Source organism: Callorhinus ursinus, unplaced genomic scaffold (genome assembly GCF_003265705.2).
Source record: "Callorhinus ursinus isolate GAN/ISIS: 27379988/994484 unplaced genomic scaffold, GSC_fseal_2.0 scaffold5, whole genome shotgun sequence".
Taxonomy (NCBI): Eukaryota; Metazoa; Chordata; class Mammalia; order Carnivora; family Otariidae; genus Callorhinus; species Callorhinus ursinus.
Genome location: NW_027397067.1, coordinates 41,628,340 through 41,646,790, shown reverse-complemented (window position 1 = coordinate 41,646,790; position 18,451 = coordinate 41,628,340). Strand labels below are relative to the sequence as shown.

Here is an 18,451-nt window from a genome sequence, read left to right as displayed (position 1 = left end):
CCTGGGTGGCTCAGTTGGTTAAGCGACTGCCTTCAGCTCAGGTCATGGTCCTGGAGTCCCGGGATCGAGTCCCACATTGGGCTTCCTGCTCCGCGGGGATCTGCTTCTCCCTCTGACCCTCCCCTCTCTCTTGCACTCTCGCTCTCTCTCAAATAAATAAATAAAAATCTTAAAAAAAAAAAAAAAAGAAAAAAGAAAATTGGTCAAACACTAACCTAGAAATCCAGAACGGTGCTGTGTCAAAACACCTATCAATAGATACACATACACATACATACACACACACACACACACACACACACACACACACACACACACACACACACAACCCCTACCTTCAGAAATGACAGAAAAACACATTAGTCAGCCCTTGATCCTTAGCCTGTTTTTGTGTGGCCCAGAAAAAGAATGGATTTTATATTTTTAAAGGATTAAAAAAAGAAGAATATGAGCAGAGACCATATGTGGTCTATAAAAATCTAAACTACTGACCACCTGGCCCTTTACTGAAAGTTTGCTGACCTCTGGTCTAAAGGAATAGAGATTGCTTGAAGATGGCCAAAACCAGAATGCCACAGGCATGTTTACCACGTCACAACATTCTGTCCCCGAACAGAGTATTGGAGGGAAATTAAGCTTTGGAGGAATAGGAGTGGGAGCACATATTCCATTCAAACCACTGTTTAATCTTCTCTATAAATAAGAGGTACTGAGCCTTCTCACCTTTGCTCAGGTAATTCCTCTTTGAAGTCTTCTCATCTTCCTAATCCCTTCACCAAATGAGACCATAGGTAACTCCTACCCAGCACCAATACCTTCTCTACTGCTCTAGGCTGCAACCATCAATTTAAGAGTTGATTAGATATTACTATTCCTATAAAATATTACTCTCTCCTCAACTGTACTATCCATTTCCTGAGCACAGGTCCCTACCTTCCTCTGATCTCGATCCCTCTACCAGCACCTATCATTTGTCAGAATCTACTGACATAAATGATGGCATTAAATACCATTTCATGCCAAACACCATCTGTTTCCTCCAATTTTCACCGTAGCCCTATCAGGTAGATAATGGTAAAACCAAATGGATGAAGAAACTAGGATTTAGAGAAGTTCTATAACTCACCCAGTCTCCTGGCTGGTAGGAAAGAGCTGGAATCACAATACAGCTCTGATTTGACTGTGTGTACATAATTTACTGCACCAAGATAAGAAGCTTTGCTTACTTCATTTTGAGAATACTTTATGAGAAGATTTCTAAATGTATATATAAAAGCTGAGTGATAAAGATCGAAAGTAAAAATGTAAAGTATCCTGTCTGGGTAGACATAGATTAGTAGATGAGGAATTATTTACTGAATTCTGCTTTTAAAGTAGGAATATGTTCTAGACATTTGGCTAACTTGGTTCCACATGACACGTTTCAACATGTTTCCCTTCAAGACATCACACACCAAGGATCAGCAGTTCTAAGCTCCTGACAACTTTTAAAAGTCACCCAACCTCCTGCATGCCCAAACCAAAACCAAAACTTACACACACACACACACACACACACACACACACACACCCTCTCTTCAGAAGGCTCGTTCAATTCTTAATCCTTACCAGAATTTAACATAAATAACAAATAAAGGAGGGTAAAAAAAAAAAGTTTTAGTACCAATTCTTTCCCGTATCAATTTATAATTATATATTGAATGACTTGCTGCACGTCTGATCTTGAGGAAAGGAAAGATGAGCCTATGCCTCCTGATTTATGGCTCATCATGCAACTTACTCATTCTGCCCTCGAGGCGGCCACAACAGCAAGAACAGGCTTAGCCAGCTTTACAATGAGAAATGCCATGAGGAAATGAGAAAGGGTAAAGCCAGACATGGTGGGAACACTAACATTTCAGGCTACAATTGAGCAGAGCGCAACATTTATACCAAGCTCACAGAAGTCCAGACTTTGCTTTTATTTGAATAGGAGGAACGTTTTCCTTAGTGCTACCTTCAGTGAAACGGATTTCAGGATTCAACCCAAACTTATACTAGCTGAAGGTGAAATTCAGAGAGCAACATTTTACAAAGTCCATCAATATTAGCTCACCATCTCAAAAAGCAAAATAAAAAACCACCTTTAAGCAAAGCTCACCACTACTAGCTCATCCAGTCAAAAAAGTCACCTTTTCTGACTGCCTAAAAATGGACACATTTGGTTATCAATTTTCGCTTGTAACATTTTTCAAACTAAATTTTTAGTTTATACTAGGAGAATCACATATATAAAACAAATACATTGTGGAATGATTAAGTTTAAGCTACATTATAACAGCATCCCAATTAAAAATTCTAATCAAGCCATTTTTCCCTGCCATAGATCCTTCAGAAGACAAGTCTGTTTCCTCCCCTTCTACTCTGCTCTTTTAAAACACAATGGCTTAATGGCCAGACATATTACAATAAAATGCCTATGCTAATGAACAAAGGAATAGCCAACAGAATATGGAAAGAGAAAAGTTGAATTAGTACCCGAAGAATTGAATTTCCTACAATTATGTGAAGGAAAGAAGTGATAAATTACCCTTAAATGAGTTGCATAATTTAAAAAAATAGGTTCTATAAATAACCTTCTATATTTTAAAGTGAGCTCTGAAAGAAGCAAATCAAGAATGCTACTATAAAATATAACTAGGAGTCAAGGCAATAAAAACTTTTTCATACCAGTAATAAAATGCTGGGGGGAGGGGGGGGAATCTAAAACCACAGTTTTAACTCTATTCCAAGAGGGCTTACTCCTTCCCAGAGGGAAAACAGTAAGACCCATCCTAACAAATATTACTTCAGGAGATACTATTTTAACAAAACACAGAACTGACAACTCAATTATACCCTCAAAGAAATAAAATAGAAAAGAAACAAAAGAATGAACATTTTTACTTTAGAAAAACACACTCACGCGGGATAAACAAATTAAGAAAGGGAGACTCTATGAAAACAAGCCTCCTAAGGCCTTCTAAAACAAACCAAAAAATTAACCTGAAATGCCCAATCTCACATTTTAAAAGTAAATTATTTTATAATTAAGCCACACAAAATTAACATAACTCTGAGTGCTGGCCAAGAAAAAAGTATTTCTAGTCACTTATTATAGACCACAAACCAGAGTATTTGCGGATTTGGCTCATATCATGCCGACATGATGCCAAAGATAATTTCTTCCCCCCTCCAGCTAACAAGGTCAACTACTAACCTAGCTTAACTGTACACTTGAAGATATTTAAAATCCCTTTCATACGCAGAAAGGTACCAAGGAGGATTCAGCCGTCCCTCCCCTTTTTAAGCAGGGCAATGAAAGTTTATGCAATTGTAAAGGCCCAGTTCAGTTTATCAGAATAAGCACGAAGTGCAGAATTAACCGCACAATTTTACAAATGGAGAAGCAAAATTAACCTTGAAGATTAGCTGTACTAACACATACTTGATGTTTTAAAAGGTCTATATTCAATCTCAAAGTCAAAAAAATTTTTTTAAGTGTAAAATAGTTTTTTTTTTTAAGATTTTATTTATTTGACAGAGACACACAACGAGAGAGGGAACATAAGCAGGGGGGGTGGGAGAGGGAGAAGCAGGCCTCCTGCAGAGCAGGGAGCCCAATGCGGGGCTCGATCCCAGGACCCTGGGATCACGACCTGAGCTGAAGGCAGATGCTTAACTGAATGAGCCACCCAGGCGCCCATCTCCATCTTTAATATATGGGAAAAATAGGCCAATGTTACTGTATTAGCACATGCACACACAGAAATCCTTCACCCCATGAAGAAGAGGTGAGACAAACAGACACACATACACCCCTACTAACCCTTGAATGGGGAGACAAAAGTGGTTCAATGATTTTTTTTTTCATCCTGACAGTGGAAAACTGCGCTAGTGAAATGGTATTTGCTAATAATAAACAGCACATATGGATGCAACTGGATAGAAGTTTTACAAAATTAACTCCTCTTTCTTGCTACAGTTCAGTATGTGCTCAGGAAACACAGAACATAAACCTAGAAGGGACATCATCTATTTAAATAGCCAACCCCACCCTCAAATGAGCTTTATAAATTCTAGAATATTACCCCCTAGTTAAGGAGCACGATTTTTACATCAGAGTGACTCTGGCTCAAGTCCCGGCACTTCTAGCTAAAACCTCTAAGTCTCAGTTTCCCCAGCTGTAAAAAGGGGGTGACACTCCACTGGTTGTGAGGAGGCTGGTAGTGGCATACATGGTAAGCACTTAACTCACAAGCTTTCTTTTACCTGCTCTCCTTACAAGGCCAGACGTTACTAAAAAGTTCTCATTAAAGGCTTGGTAAAGTAAAATAAACACAATGGAAGAGGTCTTCATTAATGAGAATAAATTAGTTCATGAATAAGAAAGAAAACATAGGTTAAGAAACCAGGAAGAAGTAATTCCATCCACCATGGGGGAAAAATAGGGTTGCTCTTTTTTTAAAATGGATAAAAGTCATTTATACAAACAGTCCCATAATTGAAACGTCTTTCTCACGGGAGAAAACTAGTATTAATTTCCTGAAATTATCTAAGATAATCCCCCCAAAAAATCAGAGGCCTCAATTCCTATTTTCACACCTTTACCACCTCTCCTGATTAAATAAAAAGCTTACAAAATGCTACCCACATTTCACCTGCTAAATGAGGTCCTCTCTCCTGAGACTACAAATTTTAAAAGGCAGGTGACAAAACTGCAACTTGAACAACTCAGAGAGGTCCAACACTAATACCAGAAGTGGTCTCAGAACCAACACAAGGAAGTAAGGGCTAAAATAAGGACCAGCACTGCATTCAAGAAATTCCTAAACCCTTTATTTTATCAAAGTAGTCCTACTTTTTCATTTACACAGCTCCTGGTGGTTTACAAAGCTTTCATTTGGGAATACCTGAGATAAAAGTGAGGCTTAGAGAAGACAAGTAACTTTCCCAGGAAAGGGAAGCTGTATATTTTACTTGTTCCTTTCCAAGGGTTGGCAAGAGCCTCTCCCTCCCCTGGTTTACCTGGTTGGACAGGTAATCCCTCAGGAGCAACTGACTCCCCATCTACTTGGCAAAACCATCAAGGATGTGTAATGACCATCTTTAGATTTCCAAATTCAGTGTCATTCCCATATGAGAAAGGTAAATAGTTAGTGATCTTAAAGAATACAACTCTTCAGTCCAGACATTATGGAAATCCTCTGCATAGATAAGGACAAGTAAGGACAAGTGCATAGTCAAATTTGGTATGATTGTTTTTGACCTGGGGACTTTGGTGGCCCAGTCAAGGCAATAATGTTTCTTTTGAATAGGAGTCATAAAATAATTAATCACAGCTGCAATGTAAAAAAAAACCACTGTCAGGAAAGCTTAAGATTTCTTACCTATTAAGTGGGAAAGAAATATGCAGATAGAACATTAATAAGAACAGTTAAGATCAAAATTCTATTTTCTAATTGGGAATAAAACTATAAATCTAAGACTCTTCCAATGTAAGCCTAAATAAAGTAGAAAGGAATTAAGATATTTAAGAAATAGAAAATACCCTAGTTTTTCCAATGAATGCATTACTAAATGGCCATGAGCTCCTTCATATTTCAAGTGTCATGTGTCTGAAATGGAGCCCAAGTTAGCATTATTCACAATTCATTTGTTTACTATAGTCAAATATTTCTGATTTTCATCTTCATGGTGCTTGAAAAAAGAACCATCAACAAATAATTTTAGAGCTAGGATTAAAGTGAATGACAAAAAATAATTGGCAAAGCATCGTATCTCTTCACTTAAATGTCAGATAGTTCAATTTTTTATTTTAAAATAAAATATTATTTTAAAAAGTACTATATACTGGTGTGTAGATAATGAAGCACAGAGCAAGTAAAAAGTCCAGACTACCACACTGAAAATGTTTACTAATAACCCCAAATTTTATATACATGAAGGTCTCAAGAAGAAACCGAGAAAAAAAACAGATGAACTTCTAATAAGTTTTCCCTGAACTGTCAACACATTGAGAAAACTGAAAAACCCAAATTAACAACCTCTTACTTGTAGCTAGGAAATTTTTACTAGCATGTGACCTATAATTACTAGGGGAAGATTGTCTTTGCCAAAAGAGGATACTGAATAGTCAAAGATAAACAGTTCTTAATATTATTTTTCTAAATTAGATAGTTCTAAAATTGTCTTTTTCTAAATTAGATAACTTATTAGACCTCCATCTACTTTTTCTAGGTTTCTCTATTTTGTCTACCTTAGACTTCCCAGACTCCAGGTCTGTGAGCAAATAATATTTCTGTTGTTTAAGCCACATAGTCTAATAGTATTTGTTACGGTAGCCCTAGCAGACTGCATTCAAACCAACAAAACAATTAGTAAGAATTCTTCTGCTGTCCCAACCTTTTAATTCTTACAAGAATTCCCTCAAGGGCGCCTGGGTGGCTCAGTCGTTAAGGGTCTGCCTTCAGCTCAGGTCATGATCCCAGGGTCCTGGGATAGAGTCCCACATTGGGCTCCCTGCTCTGCGGGAAGACTGCTTCTCCCTCTCCCACTCCCCCTGCTTGTGTTCCTGCTCTTGCTATGTCTCTCTCTGTCAAATAAATGGATAAAATAAAAAATAAAAAAAAAAAAAAGAATTCCCTCAAAATGAGCTTACTGCATCCCCTCCCCTCCCAGCACTAGTGGTGATGCTAAAGCAAATTTCCAGCTAACCACTTCCAGAAAAAAGGCAGATACAATGGGTACAAGGGGTTAGGAAAAACGTGCAAACATTTTCCAATCAGGAAAAGATGTTTTGAAATAAAACAAGAATCAGACTTTAGCTCCTGAAAAGAATGAGAAAGTTTAAGAATAAACATCTATAACCCACAAGTTCCTGAAAGTAACTTAAATCCGACTTCAAGTTGGTTCTCATAGTGGCTTTAGATGAGTTGCCCAACTTGTTACTCAATTTCACATCTGATGTTAGCACATGACTACTCATTAGTTAGCACTTTAAAGACTTACTGGATGAAAGTGTTGGGTCAGTCATGACTACAAGACTTGTGATGATAAAATTTACTTTTACAATACACAGTGCATCAAATATACAATCTTGGTAATGAAAGAATTTGGGGGTAAAGTCCTAACCTCATTTTATCATCTCAAAAGATGACTTATTATAATCACCATTAAAAGGGGTACCAATGAAATGTTTGTAAAGGGGTATCTGGGTGGCTTAGTTAGTTAAGTGTCTGCCTTTGGCTCAGGTCATGATCTCAGGGTCCTGGGATCGAGTGCTGCCCGCATCGGGCTCCCTGCTCAGCAGGGAGTTGGCTTTTCTAACCCTCCCCCCCACCCCCCCCCCCGCTTGTGCCCTCTTTTAAACACACACTCTGTCAGATAAATAAAATCTTTAAAAAAAGAAAAAGGAATGTTTGTAAAGAGGAAATACCCACTACTTAAAAAAAATTCTTATCCATTCAAAAGATGTCAAGGTCCTAAAACCAAGATAATCAAGAAAAGAATCAATATCAAAGAAGGTAGTCTTCACATTCTTTATTAACCAAAAAAATCCAGACACTCCCATGTGAACTTGAATTCTATTTTAGATGTGCTCAAATCATAAAAGTTCAACTCTAAATCCATCTAACTAAATCAGTATTCAAATTCAGTAAATCATATAACTACTTTTAAAGGGCGCCTGGGTGGCTGTTGGCTTAGCGACTGCCCTCGGCTCAGATCATGATCCTGGAGTCCCAGGATTGAGTCCCACAACGGGTTCCCTGCTCAACAGGAAGTCTGCTTCTCCCTCTGACCCTCCCCCCTCACATGTGCTCTCTCTCTTTCTCTCAAATAAATAAAAATCTTTAAAAACAAGTAACTTTTGGGCGCCTGGGTGGCTCAGTTGGTTAAGCGACTGCCTTCGGCTCAGGTCATGATCCTGGAGTCCCTGGATCGAGTCCCGCATCGGGCTCCCTGCTCAGCAGGGAGTCTGCTTCTCCCTCTGACCCTCCCCCCATCTCATGTGCTTTCTCTCTCATTCTCTCTGTCTCTCAAATAAATAAATAAAATCTTTAAAAAAAATAATTATTAAAAAAAATAATAATAAAAAAATAAATAAATAAAAACAAGTAACTTTTAAAGATGCCTGTAATTGTACTATTAGTTCTTTCTAGTACAATAGACACATTTTGGACAGGGCAATTTCATTCATACACTAACAAAGTTAAAAATATTTTAGGGGTGGGGTGCCTGGGTGGCTCAGTCAGTTAATAGACTGACTCTTGATCTCGGTTTAGGTCATGATCTCAGGGTCGTTAGATTAAGCCCTACAACTGGCTCTGCACTCAGTGAGGAGTCAGCTTGAGATCCTCTCTTGCCCTTTTTCTCTGCCCCTTCCCCGGCTCATGCTTTCTAAAATAAATAAATGTCTTTTTATTAGAAATAAATATTTTTTTAAAAAAATTTAGGCCTGCCTGGGTGGCTCAATTGGTTGAGCCTCCAACTCTTGGTTTTGGTTCAGTTCATGATCTTATGGGTCATGGGATCAAGCCTTGTGTGGGCTCTCTGCCCAGTAGGGAGTCTGCTTGAAGATTCTCTCCCTCTGCCCCTCCCCCCACTCTCATGCTTGCATGCTCTCTCTCTCAAATAAATATATCTTTTTTTTTTTTTTTAAAGATTTTATTTAGTTGTCAGAGAGAGAGAGAGAGGGAGAGTACAAGCAGGGGGAGTGGCAGGCAGAGGGAGAGATGGGGAACTCGATCCCAGGACCCTGAGGATCATGACCTGGGCTGAAGGCAGACACTTAACCATCTGAGCCACCCAGGTGCCCCCCAAATAAATAAATCTTTTAAAAAATATTTTAAACTTTGAGTTACCATTTTATCTGGAGCTATCTTTTCAAATGATTCTTGGGTAATCAGTTAAAGGATACACTCTGTCATTGCTGCAACATCCAGTTTATCAATATCAGGTGAACCAGGGCAACACTTCTTGAATTCTTTTCGAAGGTCAAAAAAGGAATAGAAGCATTCAGGCAATAATACATTCTGAGGAAGGACAAAAGTAGACACTGTTAACTAGATGAACTTAGTTCAATGCTTCTCTAATAATCAGAAACCTAAGAATCAAATGGAAATATATTTTACCACAATTAAAATTTTTAATCAAAGAGTGACTTTATTTTCTAGTACAGTATTATATCCTATACACAAGTGTCATGGAAAAAATACCTTATTTTAAGGTAACAGATTACATTTGTGTTCCATCATGCATTCCATTCAAAACACTTCTGAAGCTATAATACATTTGGGCTGTCATGTATTTTCTGATTGATAAAACTACACACTTTTCAGCCATAATCATTTCAGACCATCTGTATTTTCAGGCAGCAATATTAGCTCTTTTAGTTCTCATCAAGAGGCCTATGTTTACAGTGTCTACCTCGACATAGGATTCAGTTACAAAACAGTATTTTTAAATACTGGTTTCATATAATACATATTTTCTGTACTGAATTCAGAGTAATAAGATAGTAAATTCCTGATTACCTAAAAAGGATGATTTTTGTGCCAAGTTATAGTCCCACATTAGTTTTCCTGACCAAGATTCTGGCTATACCTGAGAATTCAAATTAGACAGGAAGGAAGGAAGGAAGGAAGGAAGGAAGGAAGGAAGGAAGGAAGGAAGGAAGGAAGGAAAGAAGGAAAGAGAAAGAGAGACCACAAATCTCAAGAGCAAAGGAGAAACAGTTACCTGCTGTTCTTAGCTACTAGCACCATTCTTGTGGTTATTAAGCTAGTTCAATTGTCTGGGCAAATATTATACTATTATGTTTTTGTTTCCCCTAGTGGAGGGGGGAACCCCACAGTGAATAACTTTCAAAGATTTTTTAAAACTTAATTTAGATTTTTCTTACAATCTCAAAATAGTTTCTCTTTACTCACTGGGAATTTCTACCCATTTACACATTAGAAAGTCAAGGAAATAAAGACTTTTTAATGTTTGCAACCTATAACATTTATACAATGATATATCTTTCTATCCAGATTTCCTAACTGGATTCTATTAGATGCAGCTCTGCTCCTGCTATATTTAAAATAGATATCATGGCACCTGGCTGGCTCAGTCATTAAAGCATGTGAATCTTGATCTCAGGGTTGTGAGTTCCAGCCCCACACTGGGTGTAGGGATTACAAAAAAAAAAAAAAAAAAAAAAAATCTTAAAAAAAAAATAAAACAGATATCATTGTACCATGGTCTGTTTTCAAAACAGTTACTAAGAAAATGGTGAATCTTCAAGATTACCTACTAGAATGCTCATTTAAAAGCTGTTGATAATAACTTGCATGTTCAACAGTAAGATTAGTTTAAATAGCTGTATCCACATAAAATACTGAACATTTCATTCTTAAAAGATGTTATCCTAAATTATAAAGTAGGCTAAAAAGTGTATAATATGAATGCTCCTTATAAAAATAGATTTTTCTACAAACACCTGGAAGAATATTTTCAAATATGTTCATATTAGAGAAAAACACTTTAATATGGTTTTCTGAATGGCAAATTATTTTGTTTTATGATTTTCTTTTTTTAATGAATAGAACTACCTTACAATACTAAATTAGTTTCTTGTTTTAGGATACTGAATTAATTGTTTCAGGTTTATCAAAATCCTAATAGAAATGACTCAGGAAAATGTCTCAATTATTCTCTGGAGGTTTTCCCACATTTAAAGCAGCCCATCTAAAATAAAACAGCTGTGGGGCACCTGGGTGGCTCAGTCGTTAAGCATCTGCCTTCGGCTCAGGTCATGATCCCAGGGTCCTGGGATTGAGCCCCACATCGGGCTCCCTGCTCAGCGGGAAGCCTGCTTCTCCCTCTCCTACTCCCCCTGCTTGTGTTCCCTCTATCGCTGTGTCTTTCTCTGTCAAATAAATAAATAAAATCTTTAAAAAAATAAATTAATAAATAAATAAAATAAAATAAAAACAGCTGTTTTCCTTCAGCCCAATAGGGAAAGGATTGTTTCATCCCTCTCCATAGGAGTTTGAGGGGAAGAAAAATATCCTCATATATCTATTTCTGGATCGAGGGTATAGCAATTGGTCTAGCATCTAATTAATGAAAAACACCCCCCCTTTAATCGAATAATTACTAAGGTTGCTATAAAAGGAGTGGTTTTCTCAACTCTTAAGATATAGGGACTTGAATTTCTCTTTCAGACTTTTGAAACTGTCATTATAACTTGTACCTTTCCATTTCTTCCCTAGTGAGATAAAAAGAAAAATCTGCACTGACTAGCCACTATTAGCCACTATACTTATGACATCAAATGTCAGTCTAAATCTTTCTTTGAAGACTTGCCTCATCCAGTTTCCTTAAAAATATTTTACTTCATCTTTTCAAGTTCAGTATTTGCCTACCACAATAAAAAGTTACAGCTCAAACTAATTAAGTTGATAAGATCAACTATATTAGCAATGATTGGCTACACTGGGTCTGCCCTCTACACTATCCATTTTCCCTCAGCCCCTCAGTATTCTTCCCAGGGAGAGAAATCACATTATTTATGGTCAGGTTGTATTTTTCTCACTCTATTTTCTTTTCTATATCAGAAAGACCAGCAAAGGTAAAAGATGAGGCTGAACCTACTGTTTTGACACAATATTTGATCAGTTTTGAACATTTTCTTTAAGTCAAAGTGCAGTATGCTACAATTAATGTTTCACTAGTTATATGGCTGTCTTTACACAGTACAAAGCTCTTAAATGAAATTGGTTACAATTAAAAAGGTTTAATTCAATCTTTTTCTTTCCTCCTTCCTTTCTAAGATAAAGCATTCTCCACACAGATAAGAATGTTACAATGTCTTAAAATTTTAAAGTAAACGTTTTCTCTTGCCTACTTGCTGTTAATTTAAAAGTCAAAAATTCAGCTCATATACTTTGGAAAAGGGAGAATGTCAACCATCTCAAAAACTTAACATAAACAAAAGGAGAAACTTTCATTAAGTCACCAGAGAGTATCTATAAAATTACTGCCATCTCAAATAGCTCTATTGAAGGGTCATGAGTTTTTTGTGGTAAAATACACATAACACAGTATTTACCATTTTAACATGTAAGTGTAGTTCAGTGCATTAAATACATTCACTGTTGTGAAACCATCACCACCATTCCTTTGTCATCTTCTGAAGCTGAAATTCTGCCATCAAACAGTAACTCCCAACATGCATTTTTTTTTTTAAAACGGAGAAACTTGGATAAACCATTAAAAAAAAAAGCAGCTTCCAGTGACCCCCAAAGGTCTAATCATTCTCTGAGAAGCCAGCACTCTTACCTTTTTGGAAGCCTCAGGATGCAGGATTTGCCTGACATGCAGCTGCCCATCAGTACAGAGACAGAAGGAGGTTCCGACCCCAATATTCAGTTCATTGCTTACTGACTGGTTAAACTGAAAACAAGACACAGGGATGCAACTGATGCAGGATTTCCAAACTCTAGGCAAAGTGGCCCCACGTGTTGATAACCAAGGAAAACCACACTGCCATATAAGGGGACACCAGTGCTGGGGCAATGTTAGAAAGGCTTCATTCCCACAAACTATCTAGATTCCTTTAGATAGGAAAGCTTTCCAATCAACCCACATTTCAGACAGGTGAATTTAGTATATACATTCTTCCTTCCATTCCCTCCTTCTATTTTTGCAATAAATCCACATTCAAGACTTTTAAGTCGGGTCTTGTTTCATCAGCAGGTTGCCTTCAGATTACATCATTCCCTGGTGTTACTTTGTTTTGTTTGGATGTTCCGAGATTAAGAAAGATGCCAGTTTGTGATAAACAAATGTGGTTAATGGGTATAAGGACCTCTGGAAGGTCTGGCAACACGTTTCCTGGTACAGAACCCCAAGATGATAACTTACCCCTATTAATTCCCACCTTGTGTACTAGGGCAGGGGCCGTGAGAGATCTGACCCTCACCCGTGCACAGGTGTGTAGCGCCCCGCCCTATCCCTGATCCAGTACCCAACAGAACCACGAAGCAGGCGGTTTTTGGGTCACCTCAATTCCATTAAGGGGATTCCACCAGTCTCAGTGACCCAACGAGCAGCCCTACATGCTCCGGCCTGCAAACCCTCCCCTGCGCTAGGACCAAGGCCACTGAAGAAGTAGTAAGGCAACCAGAACCGAGCCTGTCGGAGTCCGGAAGCCTGAAACCGAGCAGGCACCCTCAGATTCCCACAACACCGGGGCCACCTCTAGCACGCCGCGCGGGGACCACCCGCTCCTCTACACCACAGCCACAGCGCCCTCTGTCCTAGGGCTGAGCCACAGACCCAACCAAACCCCTGCAGAGAACAGGCGCGTCTGGGGTCTGGACCTGGGGATTGGGGCGCTAGGATTCAAACTCCTCTCATCATTCAGTTGGTAAAGCCCGGCTGATTCCGAGGCTCCAGGAATATCTCGAAAACTAGCGACTTTTGGCCCACGAGCCTAGGGGCTGGGAGGCTTGGAGGAGCAGCGACCTCCTCCCAAAGTCCACCCGGGCCTCCGGGCCGGGTTTCCACCCACGCAGCCGGGCGTCTCGCCACCCTGCCGGGGGATGCGCGTGGACCCGCCAGCGAGGGCGTGGGACCTGGTATGGCTGCCTTGGGGGGGGGGGGGGAGACGCCAGCGCGGCTTGGATAAGGGTGGGCGGCGTGGCCCAGGGCTGTCACCTGTCGGAGGGCTTGGTCCAGCTGTGGCGCGGAGGACAGACTTTCCGCGTCGATCTTAGTTTCTTCTTTACAATCCTCCGTCAGCTCCAGCTGATCCGGTCTAACTAGTACTTCATGCAACTGTCCCACCTCCGGAGGGGAAAGAAGCTGGGGTCAGTTTTCCCCTTCCTCAATTTGGAAGCCTCCATATTCACCCTCCTCCCTCGCTCCCCGGCCCGGGCGGCCGGCGCCTCTCGTGGGGTCTGGGCGCAGAATCAAAGCTCACTTGTCGCGAGCGGCTCCAGTGGCAGAGAGGTCGGCACGGCCCTGCCTCCGGCCCCACCCCCACCCGGATCAGGTCGGAAAGGCCCTGGAAGTGGGAACCCGGGCCCCAGGGATCCCACCCCGGCTCCGCGGGGCGTCCCCCGACGGGCAGAGAACCCGGCTCGGCTGCGCCCGGCCTCCCCACCTGAGCCAGATTGCGGATTAGTGAAACGGTTCCAAAGTGTTGGCCAAAACGTTCGGTTTTACTCTGGATTCTGTAGGCCTCGGGTCCAACCTCATAAGTGGCCAAACAAGAACACTTGTTTACCAACTCCCCAAACTTCTACAACAAACTTCTTGCCCCATTCCTATCATTTGGACAGAAACCTGGAGAAATACCTTCTTGTTGGCCAGATCCACGACTTTCCATAACAGCAGGATCAGCTCCTTCTCATCCGAGCCCAGCTTGGCCCCGGTGGCCCCAGCAGTGATCCCAAAAAGAACCACCAAGTAATCCGGAGACGCCGTCATGATGATAGGTGGGGAGGGGGAGAGGGGGGTTGGGAGGCGGTGAAGTGGGGTGGAAGTGAGGACGAGAAAACCTGTGCTGAAACCTCTTCTAAGAGAAAAAGAAAGAGCGCCCACCCCCCCCTTCTCTCCGCGGCTGGTGCAAAAGGCGGTAACCAACCACCCAAGCCCACACCTGGCCGGTGCTCCACACCCTGGGCAGGAAGGGGGGTGGGAAGGAGGGCGCAGGAGGCCTGCCCTTTTTCTATTCAATTGCCGGTGCGTCTATGCAAAAAGCCAGGAGCAGGGCTGCACCCCGGGTGGAGCGCGCAATGGCTGAAAGCTTTTCTGTTTTGGGATGTGGCTCTACCTGCCCGCCCCTTCCCCCTCCCCCACGTGGTGCAGGTAAGAGACACCTGGCGGCGCCGGCCCATTGGCTCCTTCAAACCACGACGTGGCAGCGGTGGGGGAGGAGGCCGCCTGGGGAAAGGGAAGGAGGGGGCGGGAGACAATGGGTGGATGAATGGAGAGGAGAGGGCGAGAAAGAAGGAGGGGGAGACGTGAGGGGCGGGGAAGAGGCGGTTGCCACCTCAAGGGTAGCCCAGGCCAGACGGGAAAGGGGTGAGGGGTGAAAGGCGCGGAGGAGAGTGCCGGAGTCTCTTGTGGGGGGTGGGAGAAAGTCACCTCTTCTTTGAAGGTAACGGAGAGGGATGGGGGGCATGGAAAAATGCCGACTGGGGGGAGCGACGCCGCAGGTTCTTTTAAAGGGTCAAGGGAAAAGGCCTGGCGCCGGGAAGCGAAAAGGAGGCCAGAGGTGAAGCCCTGGGTGCGGAGCTTCTCAGGGCGCGGCGCCCCGAGAGGGCGACCCGCGGAGGGAGGTGCCGGCCAACGGTAGCCGGGAGGTGGCCGGGGCAGTTGCCAAACACCGGAAAAACCGCTCCCGAGCCCAACACACCTTCAAGTGCAAACTGTAGGCGAAACCCCGTGGGACCTACCCCGCTCCGGGCCGGAACCCAGGCACACGCTGCTCTAAACCCCGGGACGCTGCCCACCTTCTGCAGACAGCCAGACGCCGGGGGATCACACTCAGCCACCAAGCTTCGCCCAAAGACGCAGATGCAGCGCGCTACGCAGCAAGAGGCCCCCTCGAGGAAATTTAGGCACAATGGACCCCACTTCCTTGTCTCTTAACTACTCCCTTAATTGCTATGTCTTGTTCGGTCCTGGCTGCTAGTTGGAGCCCAGAACCTTCTCCATGGCTGGGCCCACTTTCTTTGGTTTGCCCTGGGCTCTAAAGAAAACGTATACACTGTTTTCCTAAATCAGGCCAAAGCAAATTTTTTCCTCAGTTCCCCGCTCAGAGCCCACGCCCCCTACTCATACCTTTGCCTTTATAGTTAGGTGTCGATTTGGCCAACCTTGCGAGCATTCTCCCTCCTCTAGCTAAACTAGCTCTGCACAGAGGCTTAGGCGCCCACCATTACCACCCGGCCTCCAGGTCGGAAGGTAATGTGGTGGGGCCTTTTGACACGTGAGAGAAAAGCGCCAGAAGTGACGTTTCCTCGAGTTTTAGGTTTCAAACGTAATCTACTCTTGGAAACCGAAATCCGTCTGAAGTATTACTAGTTGGGCCCCAGGTATCCATCCTTTATATTCATGGTGTGAAATCAGGCAAGCATCCACGCACTGCCGTAACCCACTCCGGGTACAAATCTGAAAACCTGTCAGGATGCGTGTCTGGGGAGGCTGAAGATCGCGGAGGAAGAGCGGACAAAGTGGGGGGCGGCTGAGGATTCCAGTGGCGGGGGCGGGGTGGAGTTTGAGGAGCCCAGGGCCGAGCCGCTGCGCTTCCTGGCAGGTCCGTGCGGGCGGAGGCGCTGCCGCCGGTGGCCCAGGTAGCAGCTCGCGTCCCGGGAGAGCGGGCGGAGGCTGGGCTCCGCCGGGGCCAGGCAGCGCTTCAAGGTACCACGAGGGTGCTCGGTACCGTCCTCGTACGCAGCTCGAGTTCCAGCGGCGCGTGCTTTCCTCGTCTGGACTTCAGGATGCCGGGTGGAAACGGGGCCCCCGCAGTCCTCCGCTGGCTTGCGGCGGCCGCCTCGCCCCCCACCCCCGGTCCCCGTGCAGAGCTCCCCCGGCCCGCAGGTGCCGCGGGGGCAGGGACTGGGTGCGGAGCGAGGCAGGGAGGGACCTGGAAAAACCACCCAGATTGCATTGCAGTGGGCGAGGCCGCCCGGAGGAGCCGGTTCCCCTGAGCCGCCTCCCCGCGGGGCGTTCGCGGTGCGCGGTTCCCAGGTGCTTGGCCCTGCCTGGCGGGGATGCGGGACTCGGTGCGTGGTGGCCCACGCCCGGCGGGCCCGAGCGCGTGCGACCACCTCGAGGAGGGCCAAGGCCGGGCGGCCGACAGTGGCCGAGAAAGTGGTTACGACCGCTCAAGGAAGTCCTGCCCCGCCGGTCCTCTGTGGCCTCTGGTATTCGGATTAATCATTTGTGTAGCGCGTTTGGATAAAGCGAGAACTTTATTATCGGCGCCTTTGTCAGGGATTCCGCGGCGCTATCCATATTAGAATCGAATCTCAGAGCTGCTCCTTTTCAGAGACTTGTCTTCTTCCTGTTTAAGAAGTCCGATCCCTGGGTTCTCCTGTTTTTAATTTAAATTTGAATTTGTACAACTAGGTTACAAGGCCAGGGATTTTGTTTTGTTTTTCCTCTAATGTATTCCGAGGGTTGGAACAGAGCCGGATGTACACTAGGCACTCAACAAATATTTGTTGAAAGATTTTAATGAGTAACACCCATCCATTTTTGCAGCTCTTGTTTCCTAGCAAGGGCATAGTTCATCACTGAGAAGGAGAAATTCTGAAAATGGGAGTCTACAGGTAATTTAAGTCTCAAGTGTTTAAAAAGAGTAGGTGCTAATTCTAGGACGGACAAACCTACTTTTGCTAAATAAGTTAAACTCTTGTAAAATGCAGGAATGCCGAGAAAAAAAGAAATCTATGCAACACTGCAGTTCTGAATACAAAAATGTCTATCCCACCATCTAGAATAATTTTAATATGCTAAGAATAATCAGTAGGAGGTGGCTGGGAGGGACCTTGAAGGGTGGATCACTCTACCTGTGGTCTTCACTCAAGACCACACTTAAAACTCCCAAAACAAATGAGAATCTGTTTTTGTGGTGTGTGTGTATGTGTTTAGCAGCTGAAACCCAATTGTGAGACAGGCTACACAATATCTTGCCTGTATTCATGAAAATATTAAAGTTATTATGAAGGACAAAGACTGAAGAACTGTTCTATATGAAAGGACTTTATGAGACATGACCACTAAATGCAGCATGGATCACGGACGCGGCACCTTTTTTTTTTTTCCCTTTAATGGACATTATTGAGGGGCTCCCGAGTGGGTCAGTAGGTAAAGTGTCTGCCTTCGGCTCAGGTCATGATCGCAGAGCCCCGGGATGGAGCCTCTAATCGGACTCCCTGCTCAGTGGGCAGTCTGCTTCTCCCTCTGCCCCTCACATCCCTCGTGCCCTGTCTCTCTCTCTCAAATAAATAAATAAAATACTAAAAAAAAAATGGACATAATTGAGATAATAGGAAAATTTTGAGTAGGGTTTGTAGATTAAATAATAGTATTGTATCAGGGCGCCTGGGTGGCTCAGTTGGTTAAGCGACTGCCTTCAGCTCAGGTCATGATCCTGGAGTCCCAGGATCGAGTCCCACATCGGGCTCCCCGCTCAGCGGGGAGTCTGCTTCTCCCTCTGACCCGCCCCCCTCTCATGCTCTCTCTCTCTCAAATAAATAAAATCTTTAAAAAAATAGTGTTGTATCAGTGTTAATTGCCTGATTTTTATATTACTGTGGTTTGGCAGGAGAATATCCTTTGTGTTAGGAAATACCCACTTTTGGGGTGCCTGGGTGGCTCAGTCGTTAAGCATCTGCCTTCAGCTCAGGTCATGATCCCAGGGTCCTGG

At 43.2% G+C, this 18,451-nt stretch overlaps 1 protein-coding gene across 9 annotated transcripts in view; it reads right to left on the bottom strand.

Annotated features, from left to right (window-relative positions):
• ESRP1 (epithelial splicing regulatory protein 1) overlaps positions 1-16,561 on the bottom strand; it is a 57,929-nt gene extending 41,368 nt beyond the window's left edge. For 8 of the 9 annotated variants that reach the window (XM_073892972.1, XM_073892976.1, XM_073892977.1 and 5 more), the window contains exons 1-4: positions 14,368-16,561; positions 13,726-13,854; positions 12,346-12,459; positions 8,939-9,053 (exon numbers count right to left, since the gene is read on the bottom strand). In XM_073892972.1, coding sequence (XP_073749073.1) covers positions 8,939-9,053; positions 12,346-12,459; positions 13,726-13,854; positions 14,368-14,499 — 490 coding nt within the window. In that variant the 5' untranslated portion in view covers positions 14,500-16,561. The remainder of the gene's footprint in view (positions 1-8,938; positions 9,054-12,345; positions 12,460-13,725; positions 13,855-14,367) is intronic. The other variant, XM_073892973.1, reaches the window with a different exon arrangement.
• Positions 16,562-18,451: the final 1,890 nt, after the last annotated feature.